General features: G+C 51.3%; 1 protein-coding gene across 1 annotated transcript in view; it reads right to left on the reverse strand.

Moving 5' to 3' along the window:
* Window positions 1-967: 967 nt before the first annotated feature.
* LMX1B (LIM homeobox transcription factor 1 beta) overlaps window positions 968-26093 on the reverse strand; it is a 119575-nt gene continuing 94449 nt past the window's right edge. Inside the window, exons 3-8 of the mRNA XM_038745707.1 lie at window positions 11537-11769; window positions 9185-9363; window positions 7562-7639; window positions 7325-7391; window positions 3854-4015; window positions 968-1267 (exon numbers count right to left, since the gene is read on the reverse strand). Of these exons, the coding sequence (XP_038601635.1) occupies window positions 1110-1267; window positions 3854-4015; window positions 7325-7391; window positions 7562-7639; window positions 9185-9363; window positions 11537-11769 (877 nt within the window). The 3' untranslated portion in view covers window positions 968-1109. The remainder of the gene's footprint in view (window positions 1268-3853; window positions 4016-7324; window positions 7392-7561; window positions 7640-9184; window positions 9364-11536; window positions 11770-26093) is intronic.

The raw sequence follows: 26093 nt of genomic DNA on the forward strand, positions 1-26093 counted from the left end.
GTGGGGCTTCCCCAGAGCAGATGAGCAGCCCAGGTCCAAGGTGGATGGAGCACCAGCCAGGCTGGACCATGGGTTTCCCATCTCCACACCATGCAAGACCATGCATGACAGGCAGGGTGAACGCACCTGGCTCCTGCCCCCTCCCTGCCAATCAGCTTTCCCACCACGCCTCTCCCCAGGCCCACAGAGAGATAGCACACTGGTGATATCTCCTTTTGGTAATGAAGCTTTGTGTCTTGTAAGCACCTCGGTTTTTTAATACTTTCAGCTCTTTGGCAGCCTCAACACCTGGCTCTGAAATGCAGCCTTTGCCACTCCAACACAGACCATTTTAAGTCTTCTCCACATGTTGCACCCTTACCAGTTTTCTAAATATCCTACAGTTCATGGCCTAGAAACTAGTGAGCTGGGCTAGAGTTATGAAGAAAAGAAAGTGTAGCGAGGAACCCAGTGCTGGATGTCACAGCTACAATAATTTCTCACAGTTCAAATGGCAGAAGTCCACAACATCGCTTTGGGTCATGCAGTCAGAAAGGGGAGGGGGAGAGGCTTCCAGTTTCTTGGTTATTGGTCAGTGGTCACCACTGAGGTCACTAGCAGGGCCTTTTAGAAAAAATATAAAATTTTAGGGAGAGAGTGGGAGAGAAAGAGGGTGAGAAAGAGAAACAGTAGGAGAGAAAGAGAGAATGGGAAGAAATAGACAATAAGGAGATTAGAGGGAGAGAGTGGAAGGGCGAGGTCTAACTTTCCATCAAGTCTGTTGTGTTCCTTTGTAATGATGAGGTCTTTAAAAATCAGCCACCCAGCCATGGAAACCCCAAATGGACACCAACCAGAGGCTCCAGCGTGGCAGCTGAGGGGTCTCCGTGGGCCACCATCCGGCTGGAACCCGGAGACTTGGGGCCGAGGAGTGGGGAGAGAGAGTTGCTGCTTCTGCCTCAGCTTCCCCCGGGGGGAGGAAGTGTCTGGTAGGGGGGCGGGGCGGGGCACCGGGGCACCGCATGGCTGTCAAGTTTGCACTGGAGACGCAGTCACTGTGAGCAAGGAGCGGGCCGGCAGGCGAGAGGACGGATAGACGGGTCCTGTCTCTCTCCCACTCGCTCTCACTTTCAGGAGGCGAAATATGAACTCTGCATAGAGTACAGCCTGTCAATTGGGTTCCCCACCCGGGCCTGCATGGAGCTCACTTCCGAGGAGGCCAGGAAACAGTCGCTCAGGCTCGTTAACGAGGTGTCGCTGTCGATGTCATGGAAAATCGAGTCGTTCCCTGTGGACCAGATGCGTTTGTTAAATGCCAGTATGCTCCAGGGGCATGATGGGCTGAGAACCAGAGAGTGAGGGAAGTGGGCCTGCTTATAGACAGGAGGATGGATGGGATGAGCTCAGGAAGGGCCTGTAGCCTGGGGTTTGGAGGGAGAGAGGGAGGGAAGGGGGTTTGGGTTCTAACATACTAATGTCCATCTTCCCTCTAGACGGTAAGCTGCTTGTGGGCAGGGAATGTGTTTGCCCACTCTGTCATACTATACTCTCTTAAGCACTTAGTATAGAGCTCTGCACACACTAAGTTCCCAAAAGTACCACCAATTGATTAATAAAGGCCTCTCGCCGCTCCAGAACTCTGAGAGAGGGATGGACAAGAAAAGCAGGGAGTTCTGTCACCCTGAAGTGATGTGCTGCCAAACCTCGGTCCTTTACTCTGCCGGGAAATGGGGCCATACCAATCCCTGATGCCCACCGCCAGGAAGTGGCATGCCATCAAGCCTGGCAATCCCCCATTGATAAGAAGGAATATTAGCTCATTTTGGTTTCCCTCACTGCAAGGAAGTGGTTCCTTACCCATCCCTTGCCTTTCCAGACATTTTCTTCTCCAGAAAGGCTGATGACTGCTATGTGGATGAGGATGAAAAGGAGCTTGGATTTTGGGAGGACGCAAGTGGTAGAGTGCGAGAGAGTGACAGAGAGGCTTCCAAGAGCCAATGGATCAAAAAGTCCCAAGTTGGGGTCCTCACACTCTCACTGGGAGAAACTCTGAGCTCTTTTAAAACCCAGCTGGGAGGCTCCCAGGCCTTGTTAGAAATGCTGGCTAGATGAAGCTGGGATGACAGCAATGGCTTTCCCCCTTAGCAGGATATTCACAGCGGTAATGACATTTCGGGCTCAGAGTCAGGCACCTTGGAGGCAGTGAACTCTGGGGAGTTCATATGCCCCAAGGAAATCGGCCTGGTCTGCCCTGGTCTATCCTGCCCCATCCCACCCATGGCATCCAAATGTACAGGAATTGGGGAGCAGGGGACAGGACTAAGGAATAGACTCGACCTCTCCTTCCCTCTCAAATGAGATGGAGATAGGCTGCACCCCCTGTCTCTAGGCCAGCTAGGCGGGGGACTCAGGCAGGACAGAGCCCTCACAGTATTAAGGGCAGGAGGCACGAACTCGCCTTTTCCTCGGCCTGCCAACGGGGATGCCGCTGGAAGGGGGCAGGGTGCTGAGCTGAGTTACCTGGAGCCCTGCACTTTACTAGTGGGAACCCCAAGCACCTGGCATGCACTTGCTTCTTTACTTTGGGTCATCTAAACCAAAAACTCATTTATAATTTCCCTCCTCCATGCAACAACTGTGTCCGGGAGTGCCACACCCAGAGCCAGAATCCCACTGGCTCAGCCCCTGGCTGCAGTGCAGGGCTGGCATGGCTGGCCCCTGGCTCTGAGGTGTCACTGCCTGACCAGAGAGCGCCAGAGACAGACCCCTTTGTTGGGGACTCAGCAAGGACTTCTAGGAGTCCCCGGGGATGGGCAACATAGAAGGCAGTCTGCTGTGCCCTTTCTCCACCCAGGGGTCTTTCTGAAAAGGGTGGAGGAGAGTGCTACCCCCTTTTCCCCACAAGCCCTCATCCTGGATTTTACTAGGATTTGGTGGAAGCCCCTGTTAGCCCTGTGGGCCTGGACTGGATCTACTGCCCAGAGCTCTCTACCTGGGCAGTTGGGTCCATACCAGACAGCCAGATAACCTGACCCTGCCCTTTCCTGCCTGGAAGAAGGACAAGTGGAGTGGGCAAGACAACAAGGTTTCAGAGGGCAATGTACTGGGGTGGATGGGGGGTGGTCTTTGCCTGCATCCCAGCCCCTTCAGCTGCAGGCTAGCCTGATGGCCTGGGAGAGTCATGAGGGTTGGGCAAACTCTTGGATAGAGGCGGGGTGAATTTTCAGAGGGAGACCAGGCAAGACCCTCCCTGTTTTCTCCAGCAACGCAGCCACTTTGACGGAAGCCATGGGTCCATAATATGTCTACGCCAGCCCCCCAGCCCCGCTGCTCCCCTGCTCCCTGCGCTCCCCAGTCACTGGGCTCAGAACACTTTTCCCATCTCCCATCATTCTACCTGGGCCTGCCTGGTGCCCCCCGGACCAGAGTTTCCCTAGGCCAGGTCCCTTGGAGGCATGATGCAGGGAGAAAACGAGAGGCACAGCTGAGTCTCAAGTTTTGGGGCCTTCTGCTTGATTTCTCTAAGACTCCAGGCTTGTGCTCATTCGTATAATTGACAAGCACTGACTACGCATTCTGGGAGCAGGGGAGGGGGGACTGTAGAGGTCACAGACCGCTAGCCCCTGCTGAGTGGGAACACCTCTGAGTATGAAGAACATGGTGGTTTGTATGTGTTGTGGGAGGATCAGGACTCCTTTCCCAAGTGTGCAGGCAACAGTCTATTGTCAGGGGAGGAGTAGCTTGCAGGACTCAGTTTCCTCTAGTCAGGCTATGGCGGGCATGGAGATAAGGCCTTGGGTCGGGGTTCTGGCCAAGACAGCACAGGGTGGAGCTGTGGCCGCAGCAAGGGGGTTAGCGGGGCAAGGAGGCTTACCATAGGGGTTCATGTGGTCACCTGGCATTTGAGGAGGGGTGAGGCCCTGCTGAAAGGGGTCTGTGCCGTAGCTGCTCTGGTCCATGGTGACAATCTGCTGCTGGGGAGCGGCCAGGGGAGTGTAGGACGTCATCATCCCTTCCATGCGGTTGGACATGACTTCTGTGGAGAGAACAGGGGAGCCTGACCAGGGGCCGTGACCCCACCGCCTCCTGCTTCCTCTAGTCCCCTCCTGCTCACAGCGGAGCCACTGGGCACTGGTCCAGGTGGGGGTGAGCTGGTGTGAGGCCCGGCTGTGGAACTCTGGGTGGGACTGGGCTCAAGTCAGAGAGAACTGACTCCTCCCCAAAGCCCATCCTGCTCTGCTCTCAGCCACCTCAAGCCTCCACTGAAGAGCCCTAAGCGTGGCTTAGAGGGGGTTCTTTGTGGGGCTCCTGACCCCAAACTTTGCATTGTATTTTCATCATCGTTCCCATAGAGCTACATAAGTTACAAGCTACTCCGCTTGCACATGAAGGAAAAGGTCTCTAAAAGACCTGAGAGACCCCAAGAGGTTAACGGGTTCAGTCCTCTGCCTCCTAGGAGGTGAATGATTAACCCAACCAGGCAGTGGTTGTTTTCTTTAATTAAAGATCTCCAAGGATGGAGACTGCATATCCTTCCTCAGGCCTAGGTACCAGGTTTAATCCTCTAGACTGAAAGCTCGTTGTCGGCAGGAAATGTGTCTACCAACTCTGTTATATTGTACTCCCTGAAGCACTTAATACAAAAGTGAGCTTAATACTTAATAGAGAAGCAGTGTGGCTCAGTGGAAAAAGCACAGGCTAGGGAGCCAGAGGTCATGGGTTCTAATCCCAGCTCCGCCACTTGTCAGCTGTGTGACTTTGGGCAAGTCACTTAACTTCTCTGGGCCTCAGTTACCTCATCTGTAAAATGGGAATTAAGACTGTGAGCCCTACGTGGGACAACCTGATCACCTTGTATCCTCCCCAGTGCTTAGAACAGTGCTTCGCACATAGTAGTAAGCACTTAACAAATGCCATCATTATTATTACAGAGCTCTGCACTCAGTGAGCCTGTGAGCCCAGTGTGGGACAAGGACTGTGTCCAACCTAATAAACTTATACCTACCCAAGACTTTCAAACAGAGTTTGGCATTCAGTAAGCACTTAAATACCATTAATTAAGCAAGCACTCAGTAAATATGAATGATTGATTGATTGGAGCAGCAAGGCAGTGCTCTGCACACAGTAAGTGCTCAATAAATATGATTGAATGAATTCCTTAGGTTAAACCCAACACTTTTCTAAGCATAATGAACAATTTTGGTATTTGTTAAGCACTTACTATGTGCCAGACACTGTACTAAGCACTGGGGTGGGTACAAGCAAGTAGGGTCTCTGTCCCATGTGGGGCTCACAGTCTCAATCCCCATTTTACAGATGAGGTAACTGAGGCACAGAGAAGTGAAATGACTTGCCCAAGGTCACCCAGCAAACAAGTAAGTGGTGGAGTCAGAATTAGAACCCATGACCTTCTGACTCCCAGGCTCGTGCTCTATCCACTATACCATGCTTCCTCTGGTTTGGTCCTCTAAGATCCTGAAGAATTCCAGATTGGAAAACTACAAGCCTCTTGGAGGGTCTCTGGTCCTTCCCGCGCCACCCCCCACCCTCACCCCGGGGCACTAGATTCTCTGCTCCCTCCACCCTGCTGAGGGTCCCCCAGCAACAGAAAGTTAGTCAGTCAGCCAGTCAGTCAGTCAATCATATTTATTGAGTGCTTACTGTGTGCAGAGCACTGTATTAAGTGCTTGGGAGAGTACAATATAACAACATAACAGACACAGTCCCTGCCCACAGTGAGCTTACAGTCTAGAGGGAGGAACAGAAAGAGTCACAGTCCCCCACTGGGCCCCAGGGGTCCGACGCCCTCCCAGCTGAGAGAACTAGGCTGGGTCACACCAACTCCTGGGCTCCATAGACACCTTGGATTTTCGGCTTCTGACTGTCAAACCAAATCAGAGGCCCTGGTGTGTCACTTCTGAGATACTAAAAATAACAATTGTGGTATTTGTTATGTGCTTCCTAGGCACCAAGCACTGTACCAATCGCTGGGGTAGATATAGATTAACCAGGTCGGACAGTCTTTGTTGCTCATGGAGCTCAGAGTCTAAATTGCAGGGAGAACAGGTACTTAATCCCCATTTTACAGATGAGGAAACTGAGGTCCTGAGAAATTATGTGACTTGCTCATGGTCACACAGCAGACAAGCGGTGGCGTTGGCATTAGAACCCAGGTCCAGGATCTTCCCATGAGGCCACACTGCTTCTCAGCGCTGGCAAGTGGGTTGTGGGATGGAGGAGCTTGGGCCCTGGGGCAGCCAATCAGTCCCTTGTCCCGGACACACTGAGGTTCTCCTGAAATGCCCTCTGGGCAGACAAGAGAGGAGGCTTCCTTGGAGCCCATGGCAGGCAGGGACAGGTTTCTCTGTAGCCTCATCTCAATCATGGTAGACCTCTGTGGCCCCCAGCCACTCACTCCCAGCTTGGCCTGGGGCTGGGTGACCTTGTCTCTCTCACTGCCTACCCCCAGTCCTTGACCCCATCCCCATGTTGTGGGTGCTCCAGTTAGGTGGTCCTGCACTGGGTGGCCCTCACAGAGGCTGGGTGGCCCTCACAGACACTGGGTGGCTCTCACAGACATTGGGTGGCTCTCACAGACATTGGGTGGCCCTCACAGATGAGGGTGCCTGGAGAAGAAGCTGCCTCACTTCAGGGGCCCATCCAGTTACAAGCCCAGAGTTCCACTCTCATAAAGGGGCAGCAGGTCTGGGAAGTTCCAGCCGCCCAGCCCAGGGAGTGTGGTGGTGACACCTGAGGGTTACGGACAGCTTTGCCCTGACTAGGCTTTACACTGTGGCCTACAGCCATCAATCTCAATGACACCGGGGAGGGCAATGTGAGAGAATCCCAAAGCACTCTCTCCCTCCAATTTGCACAGAACCCCGGGGAAGAGTCTTAGAAACATGGCAGATGACACTCTTTCAGTTGTTGTCTGCCATGTTATGGACAGGAAATGGTTAAGGTCAGGGAGCCAGAGGGAATGATAGGGAGAAAGCAGGAAGGGGCCTGGATGATCCACAAACTCCTGGATAATTAAGAGTGGGCAGGCTTCAGGGAAACCTCATGTAGAATTCCAGTTTCTAAATTGTTTTCCGTTCCCCACACTAGTTCAAAAAGCACCCAGCCTGGACAACTGGGAGACCCACAGGACTTTAAAATAACTGTCTGTGAGGAGAGAGGAGGGACAGCTCCCCTCCTCACTACTTTCAAACCTCTCCCCTGTCCCTTGAGTCCTGCCCACATCTGGGGGGAACAAAGCAGGCAGACCCAGACCCTTCCTCGGGATGGTTCCCCTTCCTCCCCAAACCTGACACCCCTTAATCCCCGAATCCCCATGCACACCAACCTTGGCCCAACCTCTGGGAGTTCTGCTGCTCCTGCTGCTGCTGGTGCCTCCTTGCCAGCTTCTTCATCTGGGCCCAGGGAAGAGCAATAGCATTAGTTTGCGGCATGGGGTCAGAGGGGGCTGCAGTCCTTCCTCCCCACCCCCCACCTGCCAACAATCTCCTCCCCTGGGACCCCCGCCCCAGCATTCCCAGGAAATGGCCAGATACGGTTTGGGAGCAGGGAGCAGGTGACTCACCTTTGCTCTCTGGTTCTGAAACCAGACTTGGACTACTCGGACACTGAGCCCCGTCTCTGCTGCCAGTGTTTCTCTGACCTGGACCAAGAGATTTGGGAAACAATCCGTTTTTATGAGAGTAATAATAATAGTAATTATGGTATTTGTTAAGTGCTTACTATGTGTCAAGCACTGTTCTAAGCGCTGGGGTAGATACATGGCAATTAGGTTGCCCCACGTGGGGCTCATGGTCTTAATCCCCATTTTACAGATGAGGTAACTGAGGCACAGAGAAGTGAAGTGGCTTGCCCAAGGTCACACAGCAGACAAGTGGCAGAGCCGGGATTAGAATCCACATCCTCTGACTCGCAAGCCTGTGCTCTTTCCACTAAGCCAAACTGCTTCTCTAAGAGAAGGGAGGGGAGAGAGAGAGAGGCTGTCTCTCACTGTTTTTCTACACAATGGGTTTTCCCTTCCACACCCCACATTGCCGTTGTTGGGTAGGGACCGTCTCTATATGTTGCCAACTTGTACTTCCCAAGTGCTTAGTACAGTGCTCTGCACATAGTAAGCGCTCAATAAATACGATTGAATGAATGAATGAATTGCCCCTTCCTATTTTTGGGGCTAATCGATGGTGGGGGCGTTTAAGGTATCTGTTAAGTGTTTACTACGGGCCAGGAACTGTGCTAAGCACTGGGATAGATACAAGTTAATTAGTTTGAGCACAGTCCATATCCTACATGGGGCTCACAGTCTCAATCCCCATTTTACAGATGAGATACTTGAGGCATAGAGAAGTGAAGTGACTTGCCCAAGGTCACACAGTGGCTGGGATTAGAATCCAGGTTCCCTGACTTGCAGGCTGGTCCTTTTTCCACTAGACCAGGCTTCTTCCTTGGTAACGCCAGGTATTGGAATTCCTCAGCCTCTGTCTAAAGACATGCCCCAAGATAGGTAGATGTATCGTGCTTCTGTTAGGGAATGGATAGGTGGGGAGAATAATTGGTCAGAATGAGGATACAGGGACACACAGCTTCCTCCCTGGTTCAACCTTGAGGAGATTTAAGTGCCAATTTAAGGCTCAGGTGAAAAGGCTGGATCTCATCCTCAAGAGTCAGCAAAGCTGCTCCAGGAAACAGACTAATAATAATAATAATAATAATACCATTTGTTAAGTGCTTACCATATGCCAAGCACTGTTCTAAGCGCTGGGGTAGATCCAAGATAATTAGGTTGTCCCATGTGGGACTCACAGTCTTAATCTCCATTTTACAGATGAGGTAACAGGCACAGAGAAGTTAAGTGATTTGGTCAAACCACACAGCTGATAAGTGGCAGACCTGGAATTAGAACCCACAACCTCTGACTCCCAAACCCATTGTCTTTCCACTAAGCCATGCTGCCTGAGAATCTCAAAGCCAGAAAGAAATCTGGCTGCTGGCAAGAATATGAATGAAAATGGAAACTCCACTTCAGCCCGAGTTCCACCATTACCCCAGGGTCTTGCTGCTAGGGCCGGGTGAGGGGACGGGCTGGGAGACACCCGCACCCTAGGCCCACCCTGACCTCTGCTCCCCAACTGCCCTCGAAGGGGGAAATGCATGTAGCCGGGAGGGGGAAGGATGTGGCACCAAGACCCACCTTCCTACAGGGTTTGGAGGAGACCTCGAAAGAGGCCTTGAATGCCCTCCTCTGCTGCGTGGTGAGGATTGTCCGTGGCCGCTTGGGCCTCCGGGGGTCCTTCCCATCATCACTGCCCTTCCCCTGGCTGGCTTGGCCCTTCGTGGGCTTCACGTCACCATCTTCGTCGTCGCTCTTCACTGGGGGCAGCAGAAAGCATATACAGTTAAGGGGGAGACACCATGTTCAGGCCAGTCTCGGGCTCTACTCGGCTGTGGCATCTTGGGGCAAGCCACATAACCGGTTACCCTGGGGTGGATGAGATCATTTCTGCCCCTTATCACCCCTCACTGAGGTGGTGAGGAGGCATGCCACTCCCTCCAATCTCCAGCCAAATTCCCATCCCACTCTGGGACCCAGACCACACCCGAATAACTGGCATTCAGTGGTCCCCTGTGGGGCTCTGGGTCACTGTTGATGGTTGATTTCTATGCTGAGAGGGTGGAATGGGGAGGTTCACATTCCACACAACCACAGAGCATGGAATCCCAGTGCCCCAGCCAGCATCACTGTCCCCAGGCTGGGCTGAACTACTCGGACATCAGACTGGGGGTGAGGGTGGTCCAGGAGCTAGCAGCTGAGGCGCTGGCAGAGACAGAAAGAAGCTGTTCTCTGGGTGCTTCTAAGTGTGCAGGGCCAGAAGTACCACTGGGGTAAAAGAGGAGTGTTCACTGCCTTGGAAAACCTCACCGGATGAGCTGTAGGAGCTGGAGCCACTGTACAGAAACAGGGAGAGGAATAGGGGCACTGGTTCCCAGGGGCCCAGGCTGAAAGGGTAGGCTGGGTAAATGAGAGACCAATGGGTCCTGGAGTTGGACCCAATCTTTCTGTGATTCCCCCATCCCTAGCAGTGACTGGGATTACAGCCCTAAACCAGGAAGGATCAGAAATTGGAGTGTTTGGTCTTGATGCAAGCGGACTTTTCGTTCTATCTTTTCAGGGGCCCTGGAGGATAGTACTACAAACCCAGATAAGTTTCATTACCCCATTACTTGGGAACAATATTACTCCCCCACGCCCCTCAGGGGAAATCAGGGGAAAGGATGGGTGGAAAGCAATGGGCCTGGGCTGCCTGCTGAAAAACTGGACCCCTGGAGGATAGCCAGTCAGGCCAATTTAATTTGAATGTGACATCCTATGGGCTCCTGAGACTCCAGAACACCAGATCCCTAAGTTTTTAGAGAGAATGATGGCAGAACTAATAGGGAGGTTCTAGAGAGCTGAACTCAGTTCTTTCCTGGATTCCATTCTGAGCTTCTGTGACTTTCAGCTGAGCTCTGTTGAGGGCATGGCAAATATGGACTAGGTCAACTTTGACTGGGGGGATGTGGAATCCCCATCATTGGCCCCTCAGAACCTCCCGCCAGCACAATTCTGCCCATCTCCACCCCCAACATTCCAGTCACTGACTGACTCAACTGGATCCACCCTCCATAAAGGAAAGGGGGAAAGCAGTGAATGCTGGAGATCGGCATCGGAACAGGAAAACCTCTGCAGCTCTTGATTCCTCCCAATCCTCACAGTCGGCAGCCCACTGACTTGGCGATACTCATTTATTGCTGAGATTAAGCCAATGAGCCAGATCTCTGAATGCAGGGTTTTGTGTGAGGTTTGTGATCTCTCAAGTTTTTTTTATGGTATTTATTAAGCACTTACTATTAAGCACTGCACTAAGTCCTGGGGTAGATACAAGCTAATAAGGTTGGAGACAGTCCCTGTCCCACATAGAGCTCACAGTCAATCCTCATTTTACAGATGAGGTAACTGAGGCACAGAGAAGTTATGTGACTGCCCAAGGTCACACACAAGATGAGTGGTGAAGCTGGGATTAGAATCCAGGTTCTCTGACTCCCAGGCAAGTGCTCTTTCCACGAGCCATACTGCTTCATCTGTTCAAAAACCTAATGTCCTAGGCTTCAAAGAGGAAAAGATGATGTTTTTGTCCATCTCTATGGCCAAGGTCCTCACTCCCTCCCTGCCCAGGGGAGGAGAGGCCCCTTCTGGGGCTGGAGACACTTAACCTCCAAAAACCAGGTGGCATCTGGGTAGAAACTTTCATCTGAAAAACTTTGCAGTGTCACACCCCTGTTTAATAGCTGTTGGTTTGGTCACCCCCCAAGGAGAGGGGGTTTGAAGCCCTGAAAGGAGCATAGTGTTCCCATGGGTCTGAACCTGTAGCCCACTGGGGAGTTTCTCTATCAGCCTGTGAAAACTCCCTGCCCTCTACTGCTCCCTCTCCTGCCTGACCAAGCTGGTGGTGGGAATGGCGAGGAGAGTCGGGAGAGGGGGGTGGTGGGGGAAGGGAAGGCTCACCTGAGTCCGATTCGTCTGGGCTGACAGAACTGAGCAGGTCTTTCTCTTTCTCATAGTCACTCTTGCAGAGCAGCTGGCCCTCCTTCAGCACAAACTCATCGCCCTTGCGCAGCTGCCGCTCACACACGCAGCAGCAGAAACAGCCCAGGTGGTATACGCACTCCAGTGCCCGCATCACAAACTCCGTCGGGGCAATCTTCTCCAGGCAGCCACTGCATTTGGCTGCAAACAGCCTGGTGGGGAGAGAGAGAGGAGGCCCGGCATGGGTTATGAGAGGAAGACGCTATCTATAGGGGGGTGTGGGAGACAAGAAAGTAGGTGTCCTGTAACTTCCCCCAACCCCTTATCCCTCTGACTCCCAGCCTCTCTAGGGAATGACCTATCAAGGGCCTGGGGAATGGGATGTGGGGAGCTTCCTTCAGGATATTCTTTGCCCCCTGGGTAGGGAAAGCTGAGAACGGTGGGGCTTAGGGAGGAATCTGGTGGCAATCCAGAGTCAAAACTCACAGGAAAAGGAGGACAGAAAAGACACACCATAGTCCCACTTCACCCTGCCCTCTTCTGAGCCATGGGTTGGTGCGTGGAGGGGAGACCCTTTGGAGGCTGTGGGCTTGGAGGGTAGGGATGGACCACCAAGGCTTGACCTGAGAAACACCTCGTCAGAGAACATTCCCCCAGTGCAGGGTGTCAGCTGGGAAGGGAGAAGGGATTTGTGATTAGCCTGGAATCATCAGCTCCCTGGGGCTGGGAAGGGAGAGAGTGAGAGTGGGGCCAAAGAACAGTAGGGATGTGAGGTGAGAGAGAGACAAAAGGGTGGCTAGTTAGCCCTGCCCTCTCTGCATACACAGGGGAAAGGAGTGTAGCTGGTGGACCCAGGGCTGAGGCTAGTCTGCCACCCCTGAGGGGAGAATCCATCCCTAGCCAAGTTTGGCGACATGTTGCAGGAGGAGCTGTTGGGGGAATCAAAGAGGAATGTTGGTCCTGGCCATCCCATTAGCTTCCTCAGCATAAGCATGCTGAGGTTACCTATTTAATTTGTTCCAAATTTACATATTCAATCAATCAATCAATCATTTGTATTTAATCAATTATTTGTATTTATTGAGTGCTTACTGTGTGTAGGGCACTGTATTAAGAGCTTGGGAGAGAACAACACAATGTAACAGACACACTCCCTGCCCACAATGAGCTTATAGTCTTAAAGGGAGACATCTAAAAGGGAGACAGACACAAATATGAATATATTAATAAATACAGTACATATTCACTATCTCGGTTTCTCCCCATTTTAAGGGGTGCAAAGCCCCCTTAAAATCCCACCTCCTCCAACCTGTCTTCTCTAATTAACTCCCAATTCCCTGAATCATATCACCCCAACACCCAAGTCTAACATTTACAATTTCATTTATTTCTTTCCTCTGCACTTGCATACACTGCATATGTATAATCAACTGTACAGTCAATTACTTATTCTGATTATACTTTCAACAAATATTTTTGTCAGTCTCCCCTGTCAGAGTGAAAACTCCTGGTGAGCAGAGAATGTGTCCCATGTTTCTGTTGTATTTACCCAAGTGCTTAGTACATTGTGATGCACTCAGTGGTCACTCAACAAATACCACTACTATTGTTTATATCTAGTTTCTCACTCTTTCTAACTATTGTATATTTATTCCTATTGCCTCCCTGACCAGACTGAAGTGCCTAGTAAGTGTTATCAATCCATCAATGGTATTTGTTGAGTGCTTACTGTGTGCAAAGCACTGTACTAAACGCTTGGGAGAGTCCAATGTAACAGAGTTGGTAGATACATCCCCTGCCCATAAGGCGCTAGCTGTTCCAAGCTGATGCTTAGTCCATGGTGCTTAGACACTGATGGTAGGGCTGTCCCCAGGGGTTTGATCACCACTGAAGGACTTCTTGGCAGCCCCAGGATGGTTCATGTTGTCACTGGATCCATTCAGAGGAAGATGACTGCGGTGGCACTGGCTGATCTGCCCTAATATAGGAATTTCAAGCACAGTCAGAAATGACATTTTGCCCACTCTGGAAACTCCCAGGAACAGCTCAGAATGGGCCAGTTCAGTCATGGTGGCAGCAGTGGCTGCTATGGCAGCCCTGGAAGAAGAGGAAGCTAGGCTCCTCCTCCTCCTCCTCCTCTTCCTCCTCCTTCTCCTTCTCCCCACCAGGCTGTTGCCACAGCCTTCAGTTCCTCCCACCACCATGGCCTGATGTGGGAACCCAATGGGTCTTGTCAGGGTTTGGATAGGGGGATGCATCTCTGAGAGTCGTGCCGAGGGGCACGAACTCACCTCTGGCAATGTGTAGGCTAAAAACAGGCTAGGGGAAGCTGGTAAAGAGTCAAATGGATAAGGGCCAGTGGGCAAAAGGGAGAGGAATGGACGTGGCCCCATCTGGGGGCTTCCCAGGGATCGGGGTAATGCTGATCTGTTGGATTGAGATCCCTTGAATCTTTGGCAGGGAATGGTCTTTCTTCCTCTCCAGTGAAAGAGGGGATTGAACTGGGAGATCTTCCTTAATACTCAGTCCTGGGGAATTTAAGGGTTAACCCTTTGCCTCTCAGTTTCTCCAACTGCATGATGGGGTTTAATCAATAAATGAATCAGTGGTATTTACTGAGTACTTATTGGGTGCAGGGCAGTGTACAAAGCAGTTGAGAGAGTACAACAATAGAATAGGTAGGCATGATCCCTGTCCTCAAGGAATTTACAATTTAGGAGGGGATGAGACTCCCCCGCTACTCAGCTCAACCTGGTCCCAGATGCTGGAAGGGTCACCAGTTGCTGGGTGGAATACCTCCTTTGTCAGCTCTTAATCCCCTAGTTCGTTCCCACCTCCCCCCAACCTCCAAGCAAGGAGTGTTCCTTTCCTTAGTTCCCCAGCTCTCCTTCTTGATGCCCTGACTTGGGTAACGGAAGGTAGGGGATGGGGATGGGGAGGGCAGTCTCAGGGGGCAGGTGCAAGCCACCACATAATTCTGGTGAGGAAGGTCTTGGGCAGAAAATGGTGGGGAATTCAGTTCCCCTGCACATCACCACTCCCTGTGCCCCCTTGTCTCCCAACCAACTGCATTGGCTTCTCCATCCCCTAGGGCAGAGGCCAGAAGCCCGCTGGTTAGGGCCCATTGTCTGTCTCTCGGGAGCAAAAAGGAGAAATGTAAAGCGTCTGGTAGCGGCTGTCATCCCAGCAGCCGGATCTGCTCGGTTTCCCCCTCCCTGCCCACTACCCCCCCCACCACATTTGACCACTTTGTTCTCCTGTCTTCTATCACTGTCACATATTTTTATTTTACAGCGTCTCTTCCTTACAACCCTTTGATGGAAAAATTTATGAAGAATCAAATTATTGCTGCTAGGAGGGAATTAAAACAATTTTTCATTTACAAAGCCAGCGATATTGCTCTGCTCTGCCCACCTTTGGGAGCGACACTGCTCCAGCTTCCCCTCCCCCCATCCCTCTTTATAGCCCAACGATTGCACTGTACAGATTACGGCTGTAATTTTCCTCTAATCTGTTCTGGAACACGGAAACCGCCATAAAAGTTAAGAGCTCCAACTGAATTCATAAAGTCATGGCTGCAATTAAAAAAGCCTAATGGATTAACATGAGGTGATTATTTTGGGGGTTTGTGGGGAAAGAGGGGAGGACAATCGTGGGCAAAAAAAAGCTGTTTTGGATTGCAGAGCTGTAAACCAAGAAGAGGAGCCTCATCAGAGAAGCTTTGGGTTTCCCCAAGATGGGGTCAGCGGCCACCTTGCTCTCTCTGGGGCTGAGACTGCTCCAGCTCTTGCTCTCTGTGTCTCTCTGAATTTGTCTACGTCCCTGTCTCTGCTTCTGTTTTACTCTTAATGTCTGTCTATCTCTGCCTCTCCACTCTGCTGCTTCTCACCTTTCCCCCTTTACCTCTGTCTCTTTCCCCCTTGGCTCTTTCTGTCGGCCTCATTCTGAATTTCACTGGGAATGGTCAGTGCCACAAGCCAAACTTTCACGGTGGAAATGGGCTCAGAATCCAGGAGCAGGCCATTGGCGTATGCGTGCATCTCACTGCTGCAGCCTCCACTTTCACAGGCAGAAAGATCAACCATCCTCCTACCCTCCTCCCAGCCAGTGGGCACCCTTGCCCCCAGCCCTCTCGGTAGCAGACTCTCCCTGACTCCCTCTCTTCCCCTTCTGTGTCAATGGAATTCAAATTGAATTTATAAATTATTTCTCATTTGGCAAGTGCGACCCGGGAAAGGGATTTATATGGTTTATTCCTCTACACCTCGAGCATTACGAGGGGAGGGAAATTGGTCGGTGCCAGTATAAAACATACTAACTTCCGTGGCAGGCGCGACAGTGCCCCAACCCATCAGCGCAACCAATTTAGCGACTGATTTGCAGGGGGGGGGAAGATGTGTTCGTCTGTGGTGTTAACGCCTTTGCAGCAGGGGGTCGATTGCTACTTTCTCCAAACTCATCAACACGATCCATTATTAATACTTCTCGAAAGGCTCTGCAGGGTTATTACTGCACCAGGCACCGGGAGCTCGAGGAGTCATCTATTATCTATATTGCAAAAGCACGTGACCTAAAACAAAACACTGACTCTTTATAAACAAAATGTTTCATCTGTTTTGTCTCTTAGCATTTCATATGTCTCAAACAGTGGGGTGCGAGAGGGGTGGGGGTGGGCGGGAGACTCGGTGAAATATTTGCTCTTAGTTACAGAGTAATCTCTCCTTTCGGTGATTTCTGCTCACTGCCCCAGCAGGAGGCGGCCCGGAGGCTGGGGTGGGTTTCCGCCTTCTCAGGCAGGGAAGATTTCTGATTTGAGGGAACTCCCTCCCCTCAACCCCCGCCATGCCAAACTCTTAGTCCCCTCCAGAAGAGGCTCTGAAAATGAGGCTCGGCCAGGAAAACTGCCTACTGGCGGGTGGGCACCAGGAAAACTACAAGGCACAACTGTTGGACCACTCTGAGATGCCACCACCCGTCATGGTAGCTGCGCCGAGAGGTTCACGCCAGGCCCGGCTGGGATGGGGGCTGGGTCCAGCAGACTCTGTGCCCCAGAGCCCCTCCCTCCCCTTGCCCCTCTGGGACTGCCGAATCCAACTACCACAGGGGGCTGGCTTTGTGTGCTGGCTCTGCCTGGAGGCCCCGGTCAAGACCCTGCATGTGGCCGACCCTCGGGGCCCGGGCAACGCCGAGCCCCACCCTGGCCGTCTCCCCAGGGCCTGAAGTGGTCTTTGTCCACCGCCGGCACATTGTCCTTTTGTGGCATTTGCGCTTTTCAGAGCCACTGTCAGCCACGATTCTCTATTTCCCCTTTCAATCCCTTGGCATTATTTTGGGGCTGTAATTCCTATTTGTCCCACTCCGATCTTCCTGTCTCCCTTTGTCTCCTGGGCTAATCCCCATTTTCCTCTCCTTCGGCTCCTTTTCTGGCCATTCTCTGTGGGGCCGGAGGGAAGGTCCAGGCATGCCTCCCTGCTATAGCAACCGGCCCTCCCCGGGGCCCGCCACCATCTCTGTGGGCCGGGGCCGTCCCTCACGAGTTGGCAGCAGAAGTAAATCCTTTTTCGGGGAACAAGGAGGATTATGAAGGTGCAGCCCTGGGCGGCTGACTTAACCCCGGCCTTTTCCTTTAGAGCTGCAGTCACTCAGAACCCCGCTGCAGTGGGGGCTACAACTGAGCAGGCCCCAGGCCCCAGCCCCGGCTCTTGCCCCTGCCCCAGAGGATTCAAGGGCTGGATTGTGCAGAGGGCTGATTCTCCCTTCAATGTCAAGCCAAGTTTAGCCTCCTGAGATAACGACAATTTAACTAACCCACAAGTGCCTACTGGGGCAGGGATGGGTACCTCCTGGGACCCGCAGAGCCGTAGATCGGGCCCGCATTCCTTTTCTCGGTCTTCTATCTTTTCCCTGACCAGTTCCCTTCCTTCCTAGGTAGTCACCCCGCGTTCCTGGCCCACCTCAATCCTTCTCTCCTCCCACCTCTTCCTCCCTCTCTGCCTCTCTCCCCTCGTGCTCCACGGAGAGCAGTAATGTGGCCCCAGTGGGATGAAAGCTGGACTGCAGAGCTGGGTCTTCGAGAGGACAGGCCAATGCCTGGGGCCGATCAGTTCCCAGTCCCACCATGGGGAGGATGTCGAGGCCCCTCCATGATGGCTCAGTCTGGCTTTGACCCTTTAGCCAGTCCCTGGGCTACCAACCAACCAACCAACTAACCAACCAACCACCAACCCAGGTGCTAAGGGTGAAACTGTGCCTCTGATTAGCCCCTAGCACTCTGACTTCTGCATCTGGGTCTGACAGACCTATTGGTCAGTCCTGCAGGCCCCCAGCAGCCTATACAGAAATCCTGCAGCCTAAGAGCTGAAAGGGGCCCACAAGACCTCATCCCCCTAACCCTGGCCCCATTGCCCCCAACCGCCCCCCCAGGGAGCAGGCAAGGGGGAGTGGTCCGAGCGGAGGGTCCCCTATCAATCAAATAATTATTCAACCATATTTTTGACATCCATGTGCTTAGTATTGTGTGCAAAGCACTGTACACTTAAGAAAGTTCAATATAAAAGAGTTGGTCCCCTAGCCACCCATTGGCCTCTTTGGTCTGTCTGTGGGTAATGGTAGTTCCTGGCTCCTCAGCGGCCTCGGTTTCAGTCCTGCTGTTTGCAAATGATGGGACCGAAAGGCAGAAACAAAGAGTATGTAGTCCCTGGTCTTGGTGGAGGTGAGCTGAGTGAGGATGGGGCTAGCTGGGTGCCACCCTCCCCTGGAGGTAGCCCTGGTGCTCTCTCCCCTGAGGTCTCTGGCTCCACCCAGGGAAGTGGGAGCCATCTTTGAAGCGATTATGACCAAGTTAAAGTGTGATAACATCTTAGGCTTTCACCATGTGGTGCGGTGAATCCCAACTAAAGATGTTACTCTCATTCCTTCTGCCACAAGGATAAGAATCTGGATCCCAGTCACTTGAGGAGATAAAAGCCGCTAAGCTGAAAGCATCAAGGATTCTGACTTACTAAGCTGGATGGCTGGCTGCCTGAACCTCTGAAATTGTCCCTATACAAAGCTCCAAATCCTTATCATTAGCGGCTTAGGCTGCTTCTTATTTGGAGACCGAAAGGAGGCTGTTTATCGGGATCGAACTCAAACCAGCTGTAAACAGCTGCTTTGATGAAGAAGCAACTACAAGGCCACGCTGCCCGGAGGCATCTCCCCACTGAGTGTCAATCATTCCAGGAGCAGTAAAGGTGTAGGCAGGGTCAGGCAGAGGCCAGGGGACACTTGAAAGGCCTCGGGATTCCTGGGTCTCGCTGGACGCCTCTTAGGCCCAGAAGGTTTGGGGGCAGCCCAGCCATCTGACCTCTCTCCCGCGAGGCCGACGGTCCTCCCAGGCTCCACAAGCGCCAGCACGGCCCTGGGAGCCCACTCCGCCGGGAGCCGGGGGCGGGCTTGTTTTGACGGGGGCTCACTGGGAAGGGGCGAACGGTCGCCGCTGCCACAGCCCCATCTCCTGGAGGTTTCAGGATCCCGGGCGGGGGGGCTGACCCCGGTGCTTCCTGCAGACATTTGAAACGCAGATGTGCTGGAGGCTCGCACTGATCCCCACATCTGCAGCAGACTTTCCCCCAAGCCGCTGTCTTTGATCCCTTGGGCTGGTGGGTCTGGAATCATCCCAGCCGCCGCATCCTCTGATGCTGAGTTAGAGAGTGATGAAAAATATTCATTTGGAGCTAGAACTACATGAAGTCAGCTCAGCGGGCTGCCCTGCTAACAACCGTCTGGGCTCCTGAGAGCGGGCCTGGCCACAGGCGATGTCTGAGCCCCCAAACCGACCCCCTCTGGACTGGGGGGCGGTGGGGGCCGCCCTCTCCCTGGCCTATTGTAAGTGTGAGTCCCAGAGGCCAGGCCCTGTGCTCTACAGGGTCCTTAGCTCAGCGGAGGCAGTTAGACGGCAGTGGGGAGGGCCCGGCCGCTACTTTTCCGGGTTTTTATAAGACCAGAGGCACTTGCGTCCCAACCCTAGAGCCCCCTTCCCTTGGAATACATTCTTCCGGGTTCTGCCATAGTCCCTTGCCTCCTCCTCTGCTTCTCCCGCTCAATCTGGGGGACTTTGGTGTCAGCCCAGAGGCCCATTTAGGGTGAGGTTGGGAGCCCACATTGTGGGTCCTAGAAGGAGGCGTGCTGGGGTTTGCCCTGGAATGTGAAGACAGCACAGCCTGGGGTTTGCCCTAGGACATGGAGAAAGTGTGTCCTGCCCTTCACCCTGGGATGTGGAGTTAGCACATCCTGGGGTTTGCCCTGGAATGTGGAGACAACACATCCTGGGGTTCACCCTTGGACATGGAGACAGAGCATCCTGGGGTTCACCCTGGGAAATGGAGGTAGCATGTCCTGGGATTCACCATGGGATGTGAGGATAGAGCATCCTGGACTGGCTCAGGTCTCTGGAGAACTTTACCTTCAAAATTTGGGGTGCAGTATGAAAATGGGAAAGATCATTTGCAAATGGGAAAAATTGTTTCCTGTAGTAGTCTAAAAGGGACAAAAACAAGAGTCCCAGTTTCCAGCCTGACCAGGATTCCGAACCATCCCCAACAAGGGTGAGTCACTGACTCAATCCAGACTGACGTGGGACTCTGAGAGTTTAGGATAGTTCAGAACAATTCTCCCAGCACTTGGAGTAGGTGCTGGAAGAACTGGGGGACAGCTCAGTTCTGAGTCTCTCGGACCTTAACCTACTCGGGGCATGATGTGTCCCCCTGTTTGCTCACCCTGCAGTACCAGGGGCACCAGCCTTCTCCATCTGCCTAGATTTCTCAGCAACCATTCATTAGACAGGCAAGGCAGACTCCTTAACAGGGGCCAAACTGGAGGAGCCTGACCCTGCTCTCCTTAAAACGTGTGTGTATGTGTGCTCTGCACACAGTAAGTGCTCAATAAATATGATTGAATGAATGAATGTGTCTTTGTGTATACGTGTGTGTGTGTGTGTGTGTGTGTGTGTGTGTGTGCGTAAGAAACCTACACTATGCCCTGTACTCTGTACTGCTGAGATAGTGCTTCTCCATGCATTAAGCCTGGCCAGGCCTGAGGAAGAACAGGAGAGTTTCTCAACTTTGTTATTTTTTTTATAGTATTTGTTAAGCCCTTATTATGTGCCAGGCACTGTTCTAAGCACTTAGCTAAATACAAAATAATCAGGTTGAACACAGTCCATGTTCCACACGGTAACAAGTACATAGCCAAGAGAAGGAACCAATCCACTTGGCAGTGTCCCCACCTGCACACTAGAGGACTCCCGGGAGGGCTAGGAAAGGGGCACTGGCTGAATCCCATTGAAGGACATTTGCTAGAGTCAAAACGCATCTGCTCCTACCCCTGTCCTCTTCCTGACCTCCTGATTTGCCCTGCTCCTTCATGGTTGTCACTCACTCATAGTAATGGTACTTTCTGAGCACCCACTGAGGAAACATATTGTGCTTAGAGAGTGAGCCCCTTGTGGCAAAGGTGTCTGAATAATTTATGTATTTTCTCCAGTGCTTAGCACAGTGCTGAGAAGTAATTATAACAATAACTGTGATACTTGTTTAGCACTTACTATGTGCTAAACAAGTACTACTAAGAGCTGTGGTAATTATAATAATAATTATGGTATTTGTTAGGTGCTTACTACGTGCCCGGCATGGTATTAAGTGCTGGAGAAGATGCAAGCAAATTGGGTGGGAATGGGAATGGGAATGAATTGGGAATGAATTCATTCAGTCATATTTATTGAGCACTGTACTAAGCACAGTCACACACACACAAAGGTCACACACATACAGAGTCCCTTGTCCCATGAGGGGCTCACTGTCTCAATCCCCATATTGCAGATGAGGTATCTGAAGGGCAGAGAAGTTAAGTGACTTGCCCAAGGACACAGAGCAGACAAGTGGTGGAGCTGGGATTAGAATCCATGACCTTCTGATTCCCAGGCCCATGCTCTATCCACTATGCCATGCTGCTAGATAAAAGATAATCAGGTCAGACAAAATCTCTGTCCCATATCAGGCTCACAGTCCAAAGGGGAGGGAGAGCAGGTATCTATTTAATCCCCAATTTACGGGTCAAAGAAAGTTGTATTAAGATTACGATCAGTAAGATAAGGAAACTGAGGCACTGAGATGATAGGTGACACTCATGGTCACCTAGTGGGTAAGTGGTACAGCCAGGATTAGAACCCATGTCTCCTGACTTCCCAGGCCTGTGCTGTTTTCACTTAATAGAGGCTTAATATATATCAAAATCCATCAATTCCTAAGCATGGGACATGTCCCCTGCCTACAAGGAGCTTACATGCAATGTTTAATTTACTTCAAACGTCCTAATTTTATTTCTCTTTCTTACTGTTTCACTCTCTGCAGCTTACTATTTAATTCCCGAATCCCTTGTATTGGTTAGACTATCTCTGGGCACACTGGATCCAAACAATAGGAGGGCAGTAAGCACGGCAAGCCATTTCTCTTTTTTGTGTGTCCTTCCAGTGGCCACACCCAAGAAAGGGGACTTCTGGGAAAGAGTGGTCCTCCATCTCCTGACAGGTTGCAGAGTGGGGGGGTGGGGGATTTATCTTTTCTAGGGTTTACACTTTTTGTAATAATAATAATGGCATTTATTAAGTGCTTATTATGTGCACAACACTGTTCTAATACTGGGGAGGTTACAAGAGAAGCAGCATGGCTCAGTGGAAAGAGCACGGGTTTTGGAGTCAGAGGTCATGAGTTCAAACCCCAGCTCCACCAATTGTCAGCTGTGTGACTTTGGGCAAGTCACTTAACTTCTCTGGGCCTCAGTTACCTCATCTGTAAAATGGGGATTAAGACTGTGACCCCCCCAGTGGGACAACCTGATCACCTTGTAACATCACAGCTTTTAGAACAGTGCTTTCCACATAGTAAGCGCTTAATAAATGCCATCATTATTATTATTATTATTATTACAAGGTGATCAGATTGTCCCACGGGCAGCTCACAGTCTTAATCCCCATTTTCCAGATGAGGTAACTGAGGCACCGAGAAGTTAAGTGACTTGCCCAAAGTTACACAGCTGACAATTGATGGAGTTGGGATTTGAACACATGACCCCTGACTCCAAAGCCCGTGCTCTTTCCACTGAGCCACACTGCCCTCTTTGGAGCCTACTACTTCACTCTCTGCAAGGGCCACTTTCATATCAGGGTGCTTGCTGGGTTATGCAGAGAGAACAAGTCATTCTCCAGGAAGGATGGTGTCCTTTGTAGCACAAGGGCTAGCCAGCTGCGGAATCACCCTCACAGCACCAGGTGAAGCTGTGCGGTCTGATAAAAGATGGCAGCTCACAGAAATAGGTGTGGCATGCACTCTGTTTTGGATAGCTCTCTCCTTATTGTCAGTCAATCATATTTATTGAGCACCTACTAATAATGATAATAATAGTACTTGTTAAGCACTTACTATGTGCCAAACACTGTTTGAAGCACTGGGCTAGCTACACATTAATCAGGTTGGACACAATCCCTGGGATTGGGACAGAGATTGTGTCCCATGTGGGGCTCACAGTCTTAATCCCCATTTTTCAAATGAGGGAACTGAGGCCCAGAAGTGAAGTGACTTGCCCAAGGTCACAAAGCAAGCAAGTGACAGGGCCAGGATTAGAAAACCCAAGTCCTTCTGAATCCCAGGCCCGTGTTCTATCCACTAAGTCAAGATATCACCTTCTAATGTGTGCAGAGCACTGTACTACGTGCTTGGGAGGGTGCAATATAACAATAAACAGACACACTGGAATGATGGCCTGTTTAAAGTAGGTTTCACAGGCAGACAATAGCTGGGAACGGGTCTTCCAATCTGCCCCCCAGAGGTAGACGTGACTGTCTGGTGAACCACACCACTCCCTGAGACAGACACCTGCCCTTACCTGCATATATTTTTTTGCAGCTGTTCTTTTTTTTTTGTCTTTTTTTTGCAAGGAAAGGAAAAGATTGTCCCATACCTTACCAAACTATTCTGAGTATAGCAGTCAAGGGATGACTTAGGGAAGCAGGGAGAGCACAGTGATGTCTGTTGTTGTCGAGGTCTCGAAGATATTTTGTTGGGTGAGTGCAAACTATCTACTCTCCCTGCCAGCCGTCTCGCAATGTGAACGGCTTGGTTCCGGTGGGTCGGGAAAGAGTGTGGATGGTTTGGTGCAAACCAACACCACCACTGCAAAAACAACTCATCACATGTCCTGCCCGAGGTAGGGCTTTTCCCTTAGTCCTTGGTGACTCAGTGGAAAGAGCACGGGCTTGGGAGTCAGAGGTAATGGGTTCAAATGCTGGCTCTGCCAATTGTCAGCTGTGTGCCCTTGGGCAAATCACTTAGCTTCTCTGCGCCTCAGTTACCTCATCTGTAAAATGGGGATGAAGTCCGTGAGCCCCACGTGGGACAACCTGATCAACTTGTATCCTCTCCAGCGTTTAGAACAGTGCTTTGCACATAGTAAGCACTTAACAAATGCCATCATTAGTATTATCCGAGCAGTGCTCATCCCAGAAAATGTGCACTATTGTATTTTAATGGGCAAGGCAGGCAAGCACTTCTGCTACACTCACACCCGTTAATTCAATCTCCCCCAGTGTCCTTCTTCCACCTGCAAGTGATTCTGTGCCATGCAAGCCCGTGGATTCAGTCTCCCTAGTGTCGTTCTTGCAATCACAGAACAACTCTACATTCTACTGAGGAGCTTGAGCGTCCTAGGGTCTGAGCAGACACCATTTAACTTCATCCCCACCAACCTCCCATAGCTAGGTTATTTCGAGAAGCTTCAATACGGCTCTTTCCGGATTGTTTGTGCTCTTCTCCCACACCACAACCTCTGCCTGTCCCCGCGCCCCCCCCCCCCCACCCCAGCCCTTCCTGTCTGCAGTTTCTCTTTACACTGATCCAACCCCTGTCCCTTTCCACCTCTTCCTCCAACAGGGCCACTCCAGGCCCAAGTCTGACTTTCAGGACCTTGCTGCCTCGGTGGCAAACTTTCTTATGAGCGCCAGGAGGCTTTGTCTGGCACACAGACACAGAGGGTGTCTGAGGGTCGCACTGAAAGAAGCCAGTGGGTGTGCGGTGGAGGATGAGGGGAACCAGGCATGCTGGCAATTCATTCTGGGTTGTGACACGTTGTTGCATAAAACCTCATAAAGCCTTTGTAAAAGGGGCCAGTGGTTCATCTTTATTGGCACGTTGATGTCTTTATAAACTTATTTCAGTTATCTATGGCAAAAGCTAACCAGAAGGCTCCATATTTATGGGGATATTTAAAAGACATCTTCTATTTAACAACTGCATTTAGTGGTGTTAACTGCACATTACTGTAATAAAGGCCTTGCACATTTCAATTCTAAATTAAAAAAAGTTTGGCTCCTCAATAATACATGGACGCTAGTTTTTTTCATTACTCTTTAATATCATCATTCCCATTTAGTTTGTAAATAATTGTAGCCACCTAATGAAACCGAATAAAAACTGCCTATCCCCCACTCCCCAGAGCAAACTAAACTCCTCTTTGTAAAGCTGCTTAATCACCGCCCAGTTCTTACAAAATTAGCATAGTAATGGGCTTTAAATTGAGCCTCTTTGTTTTTTAATTAAGCTCCCAGCAGGTAAAAATAAAACAGATTATTGAAGAATCTGCCAACACTAATAGCCTGGAGCTCATTTGACAATTAAAAAGATCCCGCCTTAACCCTTTCAAGCCTCCCCACATAATAATTAACGGCGGCTCCTGGCACCTACAGATAATCACAGCTCAGATCTGTTTCAAGTCGGTAACACACCGCTGATCCCGTCGCTAAGTACCCCTCACCCGGCCTCTCTCCTGGGGCAGGACGGACCCTTCCAGTCCCCGGGGGCCTTGTCCGGAGGAGGCTTTTTCTTCTGCCCTAAAATCAGAACCATCCATCCGCTCCCCAAGGACACACACAAACCACAGCGCCCGGAGTTCTGAGTTCGAATTCTGCCCTTGCCCCCACCACCGCTGCCCTGCCTGCAGCCCATGCCCCGGCCTTGCTTTTTAATAATAGTATTTGTTAAGTGCCAGGCACTGTATTGAGCGTTGGGTAACTTGTATTCCAGCGCTTATTACAGGTTGGACACAGTCCCTGTCCCTCATGGGCCTTACAGTATTAATGATGATCATGATGACGTTATTTGTTAAGCGCTTACCATGTGCAAAGCACTCTTCTAAGCGCTGGGGTAGATATAAGGTAATTCAGGTTGTCCCTGTGGGGTTCACAGTCTAAATCCCCATTTTACTGATGAGGTAACAGACACAGAGAAGTTAAGTGACGTGCCCGAGGTCACACAGCTGATAAATGGCAAAGCCGGGATTAGAACCCATTTGACAGGTAACTGAGGCACAAAGAAGTGATTTGCCTAAGGTCACAGCAGACAAGTGGCAGAGTCGGAATTAGAACCCAGGTCCTTCTGGCTCCCAGGCCCGTGTTCTATCCACTAAGCTTCTCGTTTCCTAGCTGTGAAATGGGGCGGGTCAAGGGGGA

Source organism: Tachyglossus aculeatus, chromosome 4 (assembly GCF_015852505.1).
Source record: "Tachyglossus aculeatus isolate mTacAcu1 chromosome 4, mTacAcu1.pri, whole genome shotgun sequence".
NCBI lineage: Eukaryota > Metazoa > Chordata > Mammalia > Monotremata > Tachyglossidae > Tachyglossus > Tachyglossus aculeatus.